The sequence below is a fragment of the Nansenia antarctica genome, assembly GCF_963989245.1.
Source record: "Nansenia antarctica genome assembly, chromosome: 10".
Taxonomy (NCBI): Eukaryota; Metazoa; Chordata; class Actinopteri; order Argentiniformes; family Microstomatidae; genus Nansenia; species Nansenia antarctica.
In genome coordinates, this window is record NC_137680.1 from 14,473,452 (window position 1) to 14,490,758 (window position 17,307).

At 45.3% G+C, this 17,307-nt stretch overlaps 1 protein-coding gene across 1 annotated transcript in view; it reads right to left on the reverse strand.

Moving 5' to 3' along the window:
* Window positions 1-17,307, reverse strand: part of znf236 (zinc finger protein 236) — a gene marked incomplete at its 3' end in the record, with an annotated part of 79,465 nt that overhangs the window by 43,533 nt on the left and 18,625 nt on the right. Inside the window, exons 7-14 of the mRNA XM_080540629.1 lie at window positions 14,096-14,218; window positions 12,888-13,055; window positions 10,661-10,838; window positions 9,974-10,246; window positions 4,348-4,551; window positions 3,985-4,111; window positions 1,290-1,550; window positions 660-910 (exon numbers count right to left, since the gene is read on the reverse strand). Of these exons, the coding sequence (XP_080396755.1) occupies window positions 660-910; window positions 1,290-1,550; window positions 3,985-4,111; window positions 4,348-4,551; window positions 9,974-10,246; window positions 10,661-10,838; window positions 12,888-13,055; window positions 14,096-14,218 (1,585 nt within the window). The remainder of the gene's footprint in view (window positions 1-659; window positions 911-1,289; window positions 1,551-3,984; window positions 4,112-4,347; window positions 4,552-9,973; window positions 10,247-10,660; window positions 10,839-12,887; window positions 13,056-14,095; window positions 14,219-17,307) is intronic.

The window sequence follows — 17,307 nt, forward strand, 5'->3', positions numbered from 1 at the left end:
ATGAAAATGAAGGCTACAAGGCCAAGGAGGAGGTGGTGGTGTTCAATCGTACTCAGTGTATCCTAATGAGATCAAGTGGGCCCCGGGCATGGAAGCAGCAATCAGGGAGCAGGGAGAATGACAAGGTCTTAGTAGATTCAGCGTTAGAGTGGAAAAAAAATGCCTTTAAGCTCTGGAAAGATAAGAGGGATCTCTTCAAAGAGTCATCTGGTTCCGTAAAAAGCAGAGACGATAGCTATTACGATATTCATAGGGTGCTCCTGAGATGAGTTCTCGTAGAGCATTGAGGGAGATGGGCTAGGGCAGTCCTTTCAGGTGTTTTCACATCGATTTCTACACTATCATCTTTTTGGGATCAATCGTTGGAGGCCACCGTTGTCTCTGAGCATAGCAGTGTGGGGTGAGGAGGCTGGTGCAGGCAGAAATCGAAGGACCGGGATGTCTACATGCATGCAGACATTTATTTGATTGAACTTTTATTCCACCAGCTCAAGTCAATGGAGAACCCATTACGTTTCGTTTTCCATTTTTCCAAGACCTAGCCGATGACGCATTACAGAGGAACTGAACAGGACCACACAAACACAACACACAAACACAACACTACAGCAAACAACATCTGACTTTAAAACGGTAAGAAACAGTGTCAGGCCTCTTACCTTCCCCCTGCCCCAGGGTCTGGTCGTTCAGCTGGGCCTCCAGCCCCACCTGTTGGCCGGCGCCCACCACCACCACCACCTGGCCCTGGCGCAGCCCCAGCATGCTCTGCTGCTCTCCGCCCACGCTGGGAGAAGCTTGCTGCTGCAGGGTGTCGGCCTCGATCTCCACCTGCATGTCGTGGGTCACCGAAGCCCCGCCCATGGGGTCGTCTGACGGCTGCTGCTGCTGGAGCTGCTGAGCCAACTCATACCTGAGAGGGAGAGAGAGAGTGTGTGTGTGTGTGTGTGTGTGTGTGTTTGTGTGTGTGTGTGGTGGGGGTACATTTTAACATTTAAATGTCCTGTTATGGATCAATAATTATTCTACATTTTTTATGTATTTATTTTAATTTAAATTTGTGACGCTTTTAATCCAAAGCGACGTAATAATAATAATAATAATGAATAATTCATTGGATGTCCAGGGGGGGCATTCCCCCTGGAGTAACTGGGGGCTAAGCGCCTTACTCAAGGGCACACTAGTGGTGGTGTTTCAGGCGGGATCCAGCCATCATAAAGTTAACTTTTTCAAAACGGATGAAAAATCTGTATGTGTGTGTGTGTGTGTGTGTATCACTTTCTTCTTCTTACCTGTGTGTCTTCATGTGCTTCCGACAGTTGGGCGACGACTTGAAGGTCTTCTGGCAGTAGGGGCACATGTAGGGTCGGAGGTCGCTGTGGGTGGTCATGTGACGCCGCAGGCTGCCGCTGGTGGTGAAGGTCTGGTCACACATGACGCACTTGTAGGCCTTGAGGCCGGAGTGGGTCCGGATGTGAGCCTTCAGGACCCCCGAAGAGGCGAAGCCCTTACTGCACTGGAGACACTTGAAGGGCCTCTCCCCCGTGTGGGACCTGACCACGAAACACCCGGAACACAGAGACAGGTTGGGTTAAAAACACACACAGCAGGTTATCTTAGAGAACGGTAGGTGACTCCCACAGTGATGGTCTTCTCCCCCATGTGGGTGATGGTGAGGTGACATTCATTATGCAATGATGGCCTATTGACACCGGGTACAAGAAACATCGCAGGTCATCTTAAAGTGCCAATTAATTAATTTCACAGAGCCAGCTTGGCCCCCTCTTGGAAAATGAGGGGTTTTGACATTGTTGAGAAAACCTGGTTATGTAAATGAATTGAGTGCAACCCAGGGATAAGAAACGTGACCGCAGATCGAAATGTCAATCCCGTTCCCGAGGCAAAAGAAGAAAAAAAAGGTTTCATTATGCATGCTGTATTCTGGGTAATGAAGACAATTAAAAGTGTTTCTATTTCACAGACTGTTTGTAAAATTCCCAACAGAGGTTTGTGTGTAGACTCAGTAAGTAAGTAAGTGAGTTCGTCTATAATTGAAGCTCATCATTATTTCTGTGAACTTTTTGGGGAAATTAAGAACATTTTGAGTAGACATTGGGGGAAACGCAATGCGCCGAAGCAAACATCAACATGGCTATGCAATTACTCCTCGGTGTCCTCGATTTCACCTCCTATTTTGCTCGTCGTAAGAAAAAACAAAAGCTGAATACAAAAGCTCATTTTGGCTATTCCCACCCCCCCAGTCATACTGTGGTAATAACAGGGTTTCATTCTCAGATGTGTGGGAGGTTAATGGACTTGTAAAGACAGAAACACTGAACAAAACCCCATTATATGCTAGTCAGACAGACAAAACAGAAATCGAACAAGACAATAATTAGCAAAACTAAAAATGGTCTGTCTAACACTGTCTGTCTCTGTCTCTGTCTCTCTCTCTCTCTCTCTCTCTCTCTCTCTCTCTCTCTCTCTCTCTCTCTCTCTCTCACTCATTCATTCCTTCCGTCTCAACTCTTTTCTCGCTCTTCTCTCTCCTCGCATCACTCTCTCCTGTCTACTCTCATCCCCTCCCCTTCTCTCTGCTTTAAAGCCAGACTGAGCTGCAGGGCGGCGGCGGCGGCGGTGGGGGGGTCTAACACCACTGATAACACTGCTCAGTGGCTGTGGCAGATGCTTCCAGACGCTTAGAGCTTTCTGTGTTGAAGGCATCTTTTACTAACTTGTATATCGGGCAGCAGACCAAGTCCATACTCTGGGTCCAGCTGTGTGGGCTGAATGAAGAACTGAGATTTCCATCAGCTCTGGCAGTGCCTTACCCTTTGATCTATGTCTCCTAACTGTCTAAACACTTACACTGTCCTCTCACTGATTACACACTTACACCCTCCTCTCACTATACTCCTCTCTCAGACACATTCATGAGGCTATTCCATGTAGAACGGAGTAGCGCTCCCCCAGGAGAGGGGAGGAGGAACAGATGACAATCCAACAGAAAAGGGTTCTTCTGGTACTTTTGGTAGCGTTCTGGTTTCCCAGACTCAGACTAAAGCCTGCTCCTGGATGTTTATGCACACAAAGATTCTGACTTATAACACAGTGCGTCCCACGCTTTTTTCCCTTTATAAATCACAATCAACTGTAAATTTGGCGCAGGTGAAAGAGAATCTTGTCCCACTCTTTTAACGTCCATAGTTGTCTATAATTGGTCAGTGAAACACCTCTAATTAATATGAATCCATACTGACTGCATGACGACAATGATGGCAAACGCCGACAGAAAAGACATTTCACCCAGCAAAATTCTGCGCAACCGTTCTGCGCAAACAAACACGTAATAACAATATGAAACTGCACTCGTATCTCGAAAACGAATAATTACAGATAATTACAGGACAAAAAATGACAGATCAAATATGATTCCCGATGAAACTGTACAACATAATTGAGGGGTTTGTATTTATTATCCTAAATCATGTTTTGTTGTGTGCACTCTTCATATATAATACGTGAGAGGTAATATTTCAATTTATTTTACACAATGGTATCAATTTCAAAGCGTTTCTTGCATTTCACCATTCTGCCATCGCAGTCTCAGTTGCTAATTTCTCCAGTTTCTGTGCGTACGCATGGGTCCGCATGGGTGTGCGTGGTGGACCACACATTTTCACACCAAGTTGTTTTTTTAGTGCATGCTTTTTTTCGTACACAACGTTTATAAATGAGGCCCCAGGAGAGGCTGGTGGAGGTAGGAATCGGGAAAGACAGGCTCATTGTTAACGCATGGAATGGTAGGAGGAATGGTACCAAACACATGTTCTGCAATCAGCCCCGTCTTCTGATTTCTGCCTCCCTCCGCCTCTGCTGTACCTGGACTAAGGAAGACTATGTCTTGAAAATAGTCTTTAGTCCAGGTGTAGGCCTAATCTGGGTCCTGCAGGGGAACCACCCCTATGAAGTGTCAGGCAGCCTCACCTGACGTGCTGTTTCAGATGGCTGGACTTCTTGTAGGCCTTGCTGCAGTAGGGACACTTGTACGGCCGGTCGTTGTCCACCATTTCCAGGTACTGCTGGAAGGAGAGGCGAGGGTTCTGGATCAGACCTGAGGACCAGGACACAGCTGTCAACATGGGAACAAGTGTGTGTGTGTGTGTGTGTGTGATCCATCACCATGGGAACTAGTGATGTATGCAGGTGATTACTATAGGCAGTGTGTAGATGTGTGTGTGTGTGTGTGTGTGTGTGTATGTGTGTGTGTGTATTTATATGTGTGCGTGTGTGTGTGTGTGTGTGTGTGTGTGTGTGTGTGTGTGTGTGTGTGTGTGTGTGTAGTCTTACCGAGGTCAGTGATGAGTATAGGTTCTTGGAGGGGAATATCAGGGAGAGGCAGGCTACTCTTGGACACCTTGGTCTTGTGCGTTTTGCGTGGGAACTTGTGCTTCTTCTGCTGTAAGCTCTTGAAGTGGGAGGCGATGTGTGTTTTCCTGTGGCCAGACGTACGGAAGATCTTGTCACAGTGGGGGCAGGGGAACGGACGCACACCTAACATAAGCAACAAGGACAATGACCTCAATTAAAACCAGGTTTCGGTGAAAACCACCAAATAGAATTGCATGTAGGTCACAGTTCCATCGGAAAGCAACTTAACATAATTACATTAAAACGGAGCCGTTCCTCATCTTAAGAGTTACAGCTAATCTACGTAAATGTGCTTGGTGTAAACAAACAAGTAATCGGGTCATCAACTAATAATAATAATAATTGATTACATGTATATAACACCTTTCAATAGACACCGAAAGCACTGAAAATGCTGTCTCCTGAGAACATACACAATGTCAAACTGTGTCAAATGTTTCACCATAAATCAATCACACAAACAATACACAGCAGCAGCAGCTCAGCCACTGTACACACACTCCTTTGAGTGTGTTTGCATAAAAAGATTCAAGGTAAAAGGTTCAAATGGATGCGCCCGTATGGAGATGATCTGATTAAAAGGAGATAGGCTACGGCTTTGTATACATCGACACTCGCAGCGACATTAAAAGTATACAGGCGGACATCTTAAGGTCGTCACTCTGAAAGACAACTACACCGTAATTAAATATTGATGTAAGCAAGGGGGCATGTCTGGGTTCAGCAGCAGCACCTCTGTAATTACTGAGGCATTGCGGCTAGCCCCAGCGCTAGCGCTAACATTCCATCTCGACACTTAATTCATCCAGACATCCAAAACTGGCCGGGAGACAGCATACCAATTAGGTGCTATGAGAGGAGCCTGACGTGGCTTCGTAAACAACGGTCTATCCAAAGCTTTCATGACATAACACTTCCCACTCGCCAACATCGACACTAGGCTAATTATGCTATGATGAGTCCGATCCATTCCTCTAACACCAAACATGCCATCCAGACTATTGTCTCCCATCGGACTCCCTCCACCACAAATAAGGCAATACATGGCGCAAATTTGAGAAATCTATTACCCATTTCATTAAGTATGCCCACGAGTCAGCCCCAGTGTCAAAATGACATCTCCATGGCAATTTTGAATATCAGGTCCCTATCTAACAAAAAAACATTTATCATAAATGAGCTCATTTGTGATAGAAAACTCGACTGCATGCTACTCACAGAAACCTGGCTAGATACAAATGGAGCAGCAGCCCTTATTGAGGCATCTCCCCCCAACTACAGTTTTTTCCAATCAATCAGAAATGGAAAAAAGGGGGGAGGAACAGCTACCATAGCTTCAAATAACCTAAACTGCAGGAGCATATCCTTTGATATATTCTCCTCCTTTGAATATCATGCCACAGTTATGGCATGCCAACCACCTATTCTTACGGTAACTGTATACAGGCCGCCGAAACCAGCCCCTACCTTCCTACCTGACTTCTCTGAGTTCCTATCCATTATCCATCCCAACTATGATAGGATTATTATCACTGGTGATTTTAACTTTCATGTTGATAATGAGGCTGACTTGAGGGCTAGGGAATTTATTGACCTCTTGGAATCCATGGATTTTGTCCAACATGTCAATGAACCCACCCACAATCATGGCCATACCCTTGATCTTGTGATTACAAAGGGTCTTGAGGTCTCAATATCAGGTATCAGCGACCTGGCCCTCTCTGACCATTTCTGTATTTTCTTTACCATTGAAACACATAAAGCTGAAAGCAATGCTGAACGTGTTGTTAAAAAACGTTATCTTACCCCTGCAGTGGCTGAACATTTCAAAGCTTTAATGAACAGTAATCACACAACTCCCACGTTATGTGAAAACGACTTAGTAATTACCTTTAACAATAAAGTAAAAATGGCCCTAGACTCCCTGGCACCTACCAAACTAAAAAAGGTTGGAGCCAAGAGGAGAGCACCATGGCGAAACAGTGAAATAAATCTCTTAAAGAGAACATGTAGAAAAGCTGAGCGCAGATGGAGAAAGAGCAAACTACAGATTGATCAGAATACTTTTAAAGAACATCTATCTGCCTTTAACTTGGCAATGCGAAATGCTAGGAAAAATCACTTCTCAAAGATAATATCTACAAACAAGAATAACCCCAGGGTCTTGTTCTCGACAATTGATTGCCTTGTAAACCCTGCTCCTAGGACTCTAGACGGCGCAGCCTCTGTCACCAAATGCGAGGAATTTGCAGCCCACTTCAGGGATAAGATAACAAATATTAGAATGTGTATTACTCAGGAAAGACTAGGTTTGTGTAGCACCACAGATCCGCCACCACAGAACATGACTATGAGCATGTTCACCATGATTAGTACGGAAACACTAGGTAAAATTGTGTCACAGCTTAAACCGTCTACGTGTCCTCTTGACCCTATTCCTACCACCTTTTTTAAGGACATTTTTGAATCTGTGTCTGATGACATACTAGGCATTGTAAATCACTCCCTACTTAAAGGGATATTTCCTGCGGCGCTAAAAACTGCCCTGGTTAGACCCACCCTGAAGAAAAGTAACCTAGATCCTTCTGATCCAAAAAACTGTAGACCAATATCCAATCTTACTTTTCTAAGCAAAATTTTAGAAAAGGCAGCGTATAGACAGCTTCATGAATTCTTAGTCCTAAATAATAGGTATGACCCACTTCAGTCAGGTTTCCGATCATACCACAGCACAGAAACCGCTTTGCTTAAAGTAACTAATGACCTTAGGATAAATGCAGACTCGAAAAAACTCTCGATTCTTGTACTCTTAGACTTAAGTGCAGCCTTTGATACGGTAGACCACTCCATACTTATTGAGAGACTTGAAAACTGGGTTGGCCTCTCAGGTCCGGTCTTAAACTGGTTCAGGACCTACCTGGCTGACCGTGACTACTTTGTAGCCCTTGGTGACCATAAGTCAAAAAATTATAGCACAACCTGTGGAGTTCCCCAGGGGTCCATTTTAGGACCGTTGCTTTTTAGCCTATACATGCTACCCCTCAGTTCTGTTATCAAGAAGCATAGCGTTAACTACCACAGCTATGCTGACGACACTCAGCTTTATATCTCAGTAACTCCCAACGACTACAAGATGATCGACCACCTGATAGACTGTATTGCCGATATTAATATTTGGATGACACAAAACTTTCTCCAACTCAATCAAGAAAAAACAGAGGTATTGATCATTGGCGAGAAAACTGGGAGAGAGAAATTATCTGCACACTTGAAAACACTAGCTCTTAACACTAAGTGTCAGGCCAGGAATCTTGGTGTCATAATTGACCCAGATCTAAATTTTGAAACTCATATAAATAACACTATTAAAACATCCTTCTACCATCTAAGAAACATCACTAAGGTACAATCATTTCTCTCCCAGGCAGACACTGAAAAATTAATGCATGCGTTTGTTACTAGTAGGCTAGATTACTGTAATGCTCTCCTGACAGGTCTCCCCAAAAAAATGATAAATAGACTACAAATGGTTCAAAATGCTGCTGCTCGTGTCCTTACTAGGACCAAACGGAGAGCGCACATCACACCTGTCTTGAGATCACTACACTGGCTCCCTGTCAGTCATAGAATAGACTTCAAGATCCTTTTACTAGTTTATAAATCACTTCACTGTGATGCACCCAATTACATGGTGGACATGCTCATAAGATACACACCAGCTAGACCCTTACGGTCTAGTGGCACGGAACTTTTAATAGTGCCAGAGGCTAGGACAAAGAGATTTGGAGGATCAGCTTTTAGCATATATGCTCCTAGATTGTGGAACACCCTACCTGAGGGCCTGAGGTTGTCTAAAACTCAGGACATTTTTAAGCGTGACCTCAAAACCTACTTATTCAATGTCGCCTTTTGATACTAAGGGAGACATTGGACATTATAGAACTAGGATCACTAGGCCACTACACCATACTCGTGTTTTTGAGATTTGTATTGACAGGAAAATGGACCCGGGTGCTGATGAGGCACTGTCAGCTCCAAATAGCACCTAGAGCAGTACTGGAACCGGTACAAGAGTGTACCAGGACCACCATCAGGTTGTATTGCTGTCATCTTTACTGTCTCTATTGTGTTGTTGCATTATAACTGTGCTTAAGTTTCTCTTTTGGCAGGACCTGTGACCATACTGGATGCAGAACGATGCAAATACAACACAAAATTTATGGACAGTGTGTACGCCGATAATATGCAAGGAATTTTTCCTGGATACATGGTGTACAGGTTTTTGCCCTTGCTTGCTTGCTTTGTGCCGGTGGTCCTAGCCTCCCCTGGGGGACCGCTGGGTACTGGTAAGCAAACTGGCTAGTAGTCGCTCTATTGGTAGAGGGCTGCAAGGGAATTTTTTCCTGGCTACATAGTATACAGGTTTTTTACTTTTGCCTGCTCGCGGCTCTGTCAGTATTGATTGATTGATTGACTGATTGACTGAACATTTTCATTGTGTGAAGCGCATTGAGTTGCATCTTGTAAGAAATGCGCTATACAAATAAAATTTGATTTGATTTGATTTGATATGCTAATCATCACCTTTGTGGCACTAATGGCATTCTAGGACATTCTCCAACATGGCGTTAATGGGGTCCTGTTGTACTTTTGAGTTCTTTTTTTTGTCTGACTGTAAACAATGGAAAGAATCAGGGGGCATTCAATAGACACGATGAAAGTACAGGTACGCTTAGCGGTAATGGCGGCCAACTCCAAATGAAGTGTCGATTAGCCAACTGGGGAATTTTTTAGACTGTACTTGGTGTTTAATTGTTACACATAACAGCATGAAAATAACATTTTACATAACATGGCCAAAAGTATGTGGACACACAAACTTCCTAACCATATGTGCTTGTTGAACCTCTCATTCCAAAACCATGGGCATTAATATGGAGTTAGTCCCCCCTTTTCTGCTATAACAGTCTTCACTCTTCTAGGAAGGCTTTCCCCTAGATTTTGGAACATGGTTGCAGGAATGTGCTCCCATTCAGCCAAAAGAGCATTACTGAGGTCGGGAACGGATGTTGGCCTGGCTCGCAGTTCGATGAATTTACATTCATCCCAAAGGTGTTCGATGGGATTCAGGCCAGCCAAGTTATTTCACACCAAACTGTTGCCATAAAGTTGGAAGCATATAATTCTCTAGAATCTCATTGTATGCTGTAGCATTTAAATCTCCCTTCACTGAAACTAAGGGGCCTAGCCCAAACCATGAAAAACACCCCCAGAACCTACTGAGAGGAAGAATGTTTTTGCACATTTCACTCATCAGACCAAAAATTTTATCAGAGAAAAAAAGGCGAGGTAGAACTATGGATTCTAGATGGTTCTTTTGCTTTTGCCTTCAGAAATACACCTGCATCAAGTGAACAGCCCGAACCAGGTTGCCAGATCAAAGCTTCTCAGGTCATAAGAAATTCTGTGCGAAATTCTGTGATTTACACCCCCTGAAGGTGTTATTATTATGTATTGATTGACACCTCCACGCGTCGGCCCTCACCTGTGTGTAGACGCATGTGGACCTTCATGCTCCCGGACGTGGAGAAACACTTCATGCAGCACTGGCACTCGAAGGCCTTGATGCCTGAGTGGGTCTTCATGTGGGCCGTCAGGGTGCTCTTCACGGCGAAGGCCCTGAAACACTGCTTACACTTGAAGGGCTTCTCGTGGGTGTGGATGCGGATGTGGCGCACGAGGTCGCTGGGCTTTTTAAACTCCTTGGAGCAGTAGGGACAGCCGTGCCAGCGCACACCGTTCTCCTCTCGGATAGAGCCTGGCGAGGGGGGAGGGTGGGGAGAGGGTGGGGGGACAGGGAGAGAGAGGTGGTCAACGGGCAGGAAAGGAGAGAAGGGGAGGCGGGGGACGACGACGACACAGAGAGGTAGTGAATAGGTCAGGAGAGGAGAGGAGAGGAGAGGAGGAGAGGTAGTGAACAGGTCAGTCAGGAGAGGAGAGGGACACAGAGAGAGGTGGTGATCAGGTCAAGTAGGAGAGGACAGGGACACAGAGAGAGATGGTGATCAGGTCAAGTAGGAGAGGAGAGGGACACAGAGAGAGGTGATGAACAGGTGAGTAAGTCAGGACACAGAGAGAGGTGGTGAATCAATTCCATCCATTGAGAAAAAAAATTAGTTATATTCCAATTCAGGCATCTACGCGGATGGACACATCCCGTGGTCTGTCCTACCTGGCATCTGGACAGGCTTCTTGAAGATGCTCCTCTTCTCCTTCTTGAGTGGTTTGTCCTGGCCAGATAGCTTCTTACTGTCAGGGAGAGCGCCCCCTGTGGGCTGGGTCTGGCCCTGCCTGGGAACTTCGTTGGTCTGGGACTGAACCACACTCAGGCCACTGTTCTCCAGGGCTTGCTGAGTGCATGGACAAAGGACACACACACACACACACACGTTCACTACATGCAAACAGGTGTGAGTGTCATACATGCATGTCATGTCTCTGGGTCACATGTCATACAGACTAACAGGACCAGGGATGTCGCTTAAGGTTCGAAATAAAAATAAAAAGTTGAGCAAAAAGCTGGACACCGGAGGGAAAAAAAACTTTTAAAAACGTTCAAAGTTTAACTCGTTTAGAGAGAAAGAGATTTGACGGATAAAACAGTAATGAATTCACCCAGTTCACAGTTCAGAGAGAACGATTGTCCCTCGAGTGCGGTGGCACAGGTGACTATTCAAATCCACAGGCTGTAATAATAATAAATGTCGGTGACCTTCCTGAGGGCAGTTCATTACCATACCCTCTCTTCTTTCTCTGTCCTGGGCAGCCCTCCCTCCCTCCCCCTCCCCTCGGTGATACTCACTATGAATATGAGAGTCACTGACACAGCCATGGCCGTGGACCTAGCAGAGGGTAGCATCATTTAACTCAGACCCAAACTATTTCAAAGTCTTTTGTGCTCTCTGACAGGGGAAATCTCCTATTGAGCTTTTTGTTCCTCACCAGTCTCAGTTCACTATGCAGACGAACTGTCAAATGTATTCACGCCTTCAGGCCCCCCAAAATTCCATTTAAATCATTTCCACATTCATGGTCCCATCTAAATGAAAGTGTGTGTGTGTGTGTGTGCGACATTGTGTGTGTGTGTGTGTGTGTGTGCGACATTGTGTGTGTGTGTCTGTGTGCGTGTTTGTGTGTGTGTGTGTGTGTGTGTGTTTGTTTGTGTGTGTGTGTTTGTGTGCGTGTGTCTGTGTGCGTGTTTGTGTGTGTGTTTGTTTGTGTGCGTGTGTTTGTGTGAGTGTGTGTGTGTGTGTTTGTGACCGTGTGTTTGTGTGCGTGTGATTGTGTGAGTGTGTGTTTGTGTCTGTGTGTTTGTGTGTGTGCGTGTGTTTGTGTGCGAGTGTGTGTGTCCGTGTTTGTGTGTGTGTGCATGTCCGTGTGTGTGCGTGTGTGTGTCTGTGCGTGCGTGCGTGCGTGTGTGTGCACCTGGTCAAAAAGGCGCAGCAGCGCCTACACTTCCTGAGGAGATTGAAGCAAACCCAGCTGTCTCCCAGGATTCTGGCCAACTTCTACCGCTGCACCATTGAGAGCATCCTAACCAACTGCATCACAGTGTGGTACGGCAACTGCACTGTGTCCGACCGGACGGCCCTGCAACGGGTGGTGAAAACCGCCCAGCGCATCAGGCACCAAACTCACTACTGCTGGTTGCACCACACACATCTGACAGTTATTCTGCATAGTGAACTGAGACTGGGGAGGCTGTGGCGCAGGAGGGAGGTAGAGCCGGCGTCTAATGATCGCAAGGTCGGCAGATTGGCGGTTCGAACCCCGGCTGGCCACGTGTCGAGGTGTCCTTAGGCAAGACACTGAACCCCAAATTGGTCCCAATGAGCAGGCCGGTGCCTTGAATGTGTGTGAATGGGTGGATGAGAGGCCATTGAAAGGCGCTTTGGAACAAGGCGTTATAATAGGTTAGTCCATTTACATCCCAGGTCAATGTGAACACGCAATTACCCTATTACCCAATAACCTGCACTACTGCTGTTTACAAATATTACCTTTGCACATACCTCTTTTTGATACAGCCTCTATGTATCTGTATACACCATACTGTACAGAGTTACCTTAACTGTACTGCATCTTACTATTATAATTTCCTGTATATACCTCTAACTACCGTACTTGCCATACTGTACCTACCTATCACTATCACTATCATGTTTTCTATCACTATTTGCACTTCTGGTTAGATTTCGTTGTCTGGTACTTCTACTACATCTGCAATGACAATAAAGTTTAATCTAATCTAATCGTATGAGTGTGTGTGTGTGTGTGTGTGTGTGTGTGTGTGTGTGTGTGCGTGCGTGCGTGTGCGTGTGCGCGTGCGCGTGTGCGTGTGTGTGTGTGTGTGTGCGTGTGCGTGTGTGCGTGTGGGTGTGTGTGTGCGTGTGTGTCACCTGTAGGATATCCTGATTGATGGCGGTCTCCATGGTGATGGTTTGTTCCGTGGGCTGTGACTGGTCCCCTGTGACCTGCTCGGACAGTTCCAGAAGCTGCTGGATCACGTCTGTCACCACCTCACTGTCCTCTGATCCCGCCGTGCCCTGCCCTGTCTCCTCAGCCTCCTACAGGAGAGGGGAGGAGAAGAGGGGAGGAAAGAGGAGAGGAAGGAGGTATGACAGAAGGAGAGAGAATTACTTTTTTTGTTTGTTTGTTTGTTTGTTTGTTTGTTTTTAACCATGAGTGCATTATAGCTTTGACGATGAGCTAAAAGTGGTGAGATTCATACATATGCCCCTGTGGGCTTTTTCACCTCAGCATTACATGTTTAAACCTAGTCTTTGATTCTAACTGTCTATCACCTTATCTTGTTTTGTGTGCAAATAAATTCAACTAAAACTGAAAGGGTAGTTTAGCCACTATATCGCAGAGCATGGGATTAGCTAGTGTGAGGTCACAGATCAGGATACTACTCCTTACAGAGGGTATAGGCTGATGGCAGAGTGTGTGTGAGTGTGTGTGTGTGTGTGTGTCCCCGTCTGTGTGTGTGTGTGTGTGTGTGTGTGTGTGTCTGTCCCCGTCTGTGTGTGTGTGTGTGTGTGTGTGTGTGTGTGTGTTTGACAGTCTGTTAGGACTGAGAGAGAGAGAGAAAAAAAAGAGAAATCGGACCTTGATGGTCCTTGATGGTCTTTTTAATGGCCACACACGGCAGTTTTACACTCTGATCACACACATGCAAGTTTTTAGGTGAACACACACACAAACACAAGCACATGCACTATCTTCTGCGGGTCGCCAGGTGGAAATTGTCCTCTGCCTTTGTAACCCATCCGGGCTGCCATTCCTCCACTGGCAGCCAGGGGCAGCGTTCGCCCTTTTGGCGCGGCTTGAACCGACGCCCGGCGCCCCGGGGACCAAGTAGCGTTCTTCACCGTCATGGTTAGGGGCAGGTGTTCACTTTGGCATGTCTTTCCATGTGGGGTGAAGGAGACCCCTAGTGGACATGGGGGGAACATGCCAACCCCAAGCCACATATATGTGCCACGCCAACCAGGCTTTCACCCTTTTTGGACTCCCATCCAGGTTACTAACCAGGCCCAGCCCTGCTTAGCTTCTGAGATCTGACGAGATCAGGCTTGACAAGGTGGTACGGCCGCACACTTACCTGTGTGTTGGAAGGCTCCTCTATGACAGAGATGTGCATCTTGCTGATGTGAGCGTTGAGACTTCCCAGCTTCTTGAACACACAGCTGCAGTCCATGCAGGGGAACAGTGCTACTCCCTTAGCCTGCACAGACACAGACGTACACACACACACACACACACACACACACACACACACACACACACACACAGACAAGACACAGGCACACACACACACAGTGAATACAACTTGAATACAACTTTGATCATTGTCTGATTATAAACTAGGTGTGAATGCTTTTATGTCTAATGGCATATTACCTGCAGGCTACATCTTTCTTCTGATCTTCTATCATACTGACATGAAATGTTCTTCCCTCAGGTTAAGGACATGTCACACCAAGTGAGTGTTATCAAGGGTCAACTAAGGCAGTGACATAGACAGAGGACACAGCCATGCTAAATAAACAGCAGGCTACCACTGTGGACTAGGGATGTCCCGATCCCATTTTTTCACTACCGATACCGATACCTGGGCTTCAGGTATCTGCGATACCGATATCAATCCGATATTTGTATTTATTGTTTTACTCCTGAATAATAACAAATACTTCCCCAGTATATAGTCCACAACAACAGTTGGCTATTAAAGACTGCCAGCCTTTATTCAAGCAACAAAAACAGTACTCTGCAGTACTCCGTGACCAACTGGTTTAAAGTTAAAACAATTTAAACTGCAGCATTCAGCATAGAAAAAAAATGAGTTACTGTCAGATTTCTAGTTTTAGTGCCTTCATGTTTTTATTCTATTTATCTTCTCTTACAAATGGCAAATCAATTATAGCACCCTTTTTAAAAGTGTAGCCTAGAGACGCTGCTGGTGAGACCAGAAACCAGTCGCAGAATCGAAGGGGTGTCAACAATATCTGCTTTTCGTTTTTTTTTCATAACAGGCAACGTTTTAAAGTACCACTCGATATAATATACAACAGTTTAATGATCACTAAATACTTATAATCTGTGGGTTGGATTCACTGTTGCCAGAGGCTACCGGTAAGTGATACCTGGCTTGTAAACATAGTGTAGCAACCCTGTTCATTAATGTTCATTAATGCTTGAGTTCATTTTCATGTTCGCACTGTTACTGTGTTGTGTGCCAATGCACCCCTGTGATTGGTGGAGGTCACGGGGGGGGGGGGGGCGGGTGCTGTGTGTGTTGTTGAGACCATTGGGAGAGAGAGCTCCGGTGAACTAAGAAAGCGGGTGCTGTGTGTGTTGTTGAGACCATTGGGAGAGAGAGCTCCGGTGAACTAAGAAAGTTGTGTATGAGATAGTTTACAATTAAACGCACAGATTACATGAGAGAAGCTATCTGTCATTATTTCAACCACTGTCCAAGTGGGGACGTTACAATACTTTCGTTTTAGAACGAAACGTTAGCCGCTAGCAGCGTTTTTAGCAGTCACCATTCTTGAGCAAAACATTGATATACAAACAAACATTCAAATACTCGTGTCGTCTTGAATTTTTTTCAGATTTCAATGTATGACGCATCATTTGAAAGCTTACCATCTGTAGTTTCAGACTACTGCCTAATTTTTTTTCTGGTGCGATCTGCGATCCAGCACCCCTGTGATTGGTGGAGGTCACGGGGGGGGGGGGGCGGGTGCTGTGTGTGTTGTTGAGACCGTTGGGAGAGAGAGCTCCGGGCCCCGTTCCACTAAAGGTGGATTAGTATATCGGCGATTGAAAGAAATCAGGCGATCAGGCAACTCGGGATTGGAATTCAAGCCTCAGGTGATTCCTCGAACGAGGATCAGGCTTGTGTCATGAGTGTTCACAGAACACCGGCTTACAAATCTTCGATATGGGCGCGTGCACGCAGACATAAAGAGCCCCGAAGAGTCGATCTGTCGAAATGAAGATACTCCACTCTGCAGGGGTCCTACATTTGCGCAGCATTCCGAATTATTGATCTTTATGAAGACGGAAAAATAAGATGTAAAATAGTGCAATACTGCCGCAATTAATTTAAGGCGAGGGAAATGGTTTGGCAAGAAATTGCTGACCGATTAAATGCGTAGGTCATACTAGCCCCAGTTATTGTTATATGTTCATATTTTAATAAATGAATTTTACTACTGTGGTGATATCAGAACTCTAGCTGGCTGCCTTAACCACTGCGCCAGCCAGACCGCTGTGATGACAGCAATGCAAGTTGAAACAATTACCTATTATTATTTTTTTACACTCTTTTATTTATTGATCTATCAATCTATCTATCACACTTTCAAAATATCAAGTTATCTATCACACAATCAAACTATCTATCGATCGATCACACTTTCAAAATATCAAATTATCTATCTATCACACAGTCAACCAATCTATCTATCTATCTCGTGTGAAGTGGGAACTAATATTTCCTAAAAGACACTTGAGGAACTGTCGTTCGGGGTTTAGTTTCCGCCTGTGAGACTTTTTTGACGCACGCATGACTTTAGCCAGTCTTTTAGCCTGCTCGCGACCAGGCTAATTATATCTGACTCAGAAGGAGCTCAACCAAGCAGCGAATTATTTGAGCCACATTGATGGAACCGAATGCAAGCTAACATTAGCGCCGATTAGAACTTATCGAGGCTTAGAGATATCCACCTTAGTGGAATGGGCCCCCGGTGAACTAAGAAAGTTGTGTATGAGATAGTTTACAATTAAACGCACAGATTACATGAGAGAAGCTATCTGTCATTATTTCAACCACTGTCCACGGTGGGGACGTTACAATACTTTCGTTTTAGCACGAAACGTTAGCAGCTAGCTGTAGCAGCGTTTTTAGCAGTCACCATTCTTGAGCAAAACATTGATACAAACAAACATTCAAATACTCGTGCCGTCTTGAATTTTTTTCCGATTTCAATGTATGACGCATCATTTGAAAGCTTACCATCTGTAGGTTCAGAAAAATTACGTAAGCAAATGGTTTATGATTTCACCAGCTAGCATCATGACATTGTCAGACTCATTACACACAGTGACCACTGACTACTACTGTTGTCATCACGTGAGTGACACGCCGGATCGCGAGCCCCAGATCGCTGCCTATTTTTTTTTCTGGTGCGATCTGCGATCCAGCATTCAGGACCGATATCGCGCGATATGCGATATCAATATCGGATCGGGACATCCCTACTGTTGACTGAACCTTTCCTGAACATGCTCAAAAAAAACTGTCGG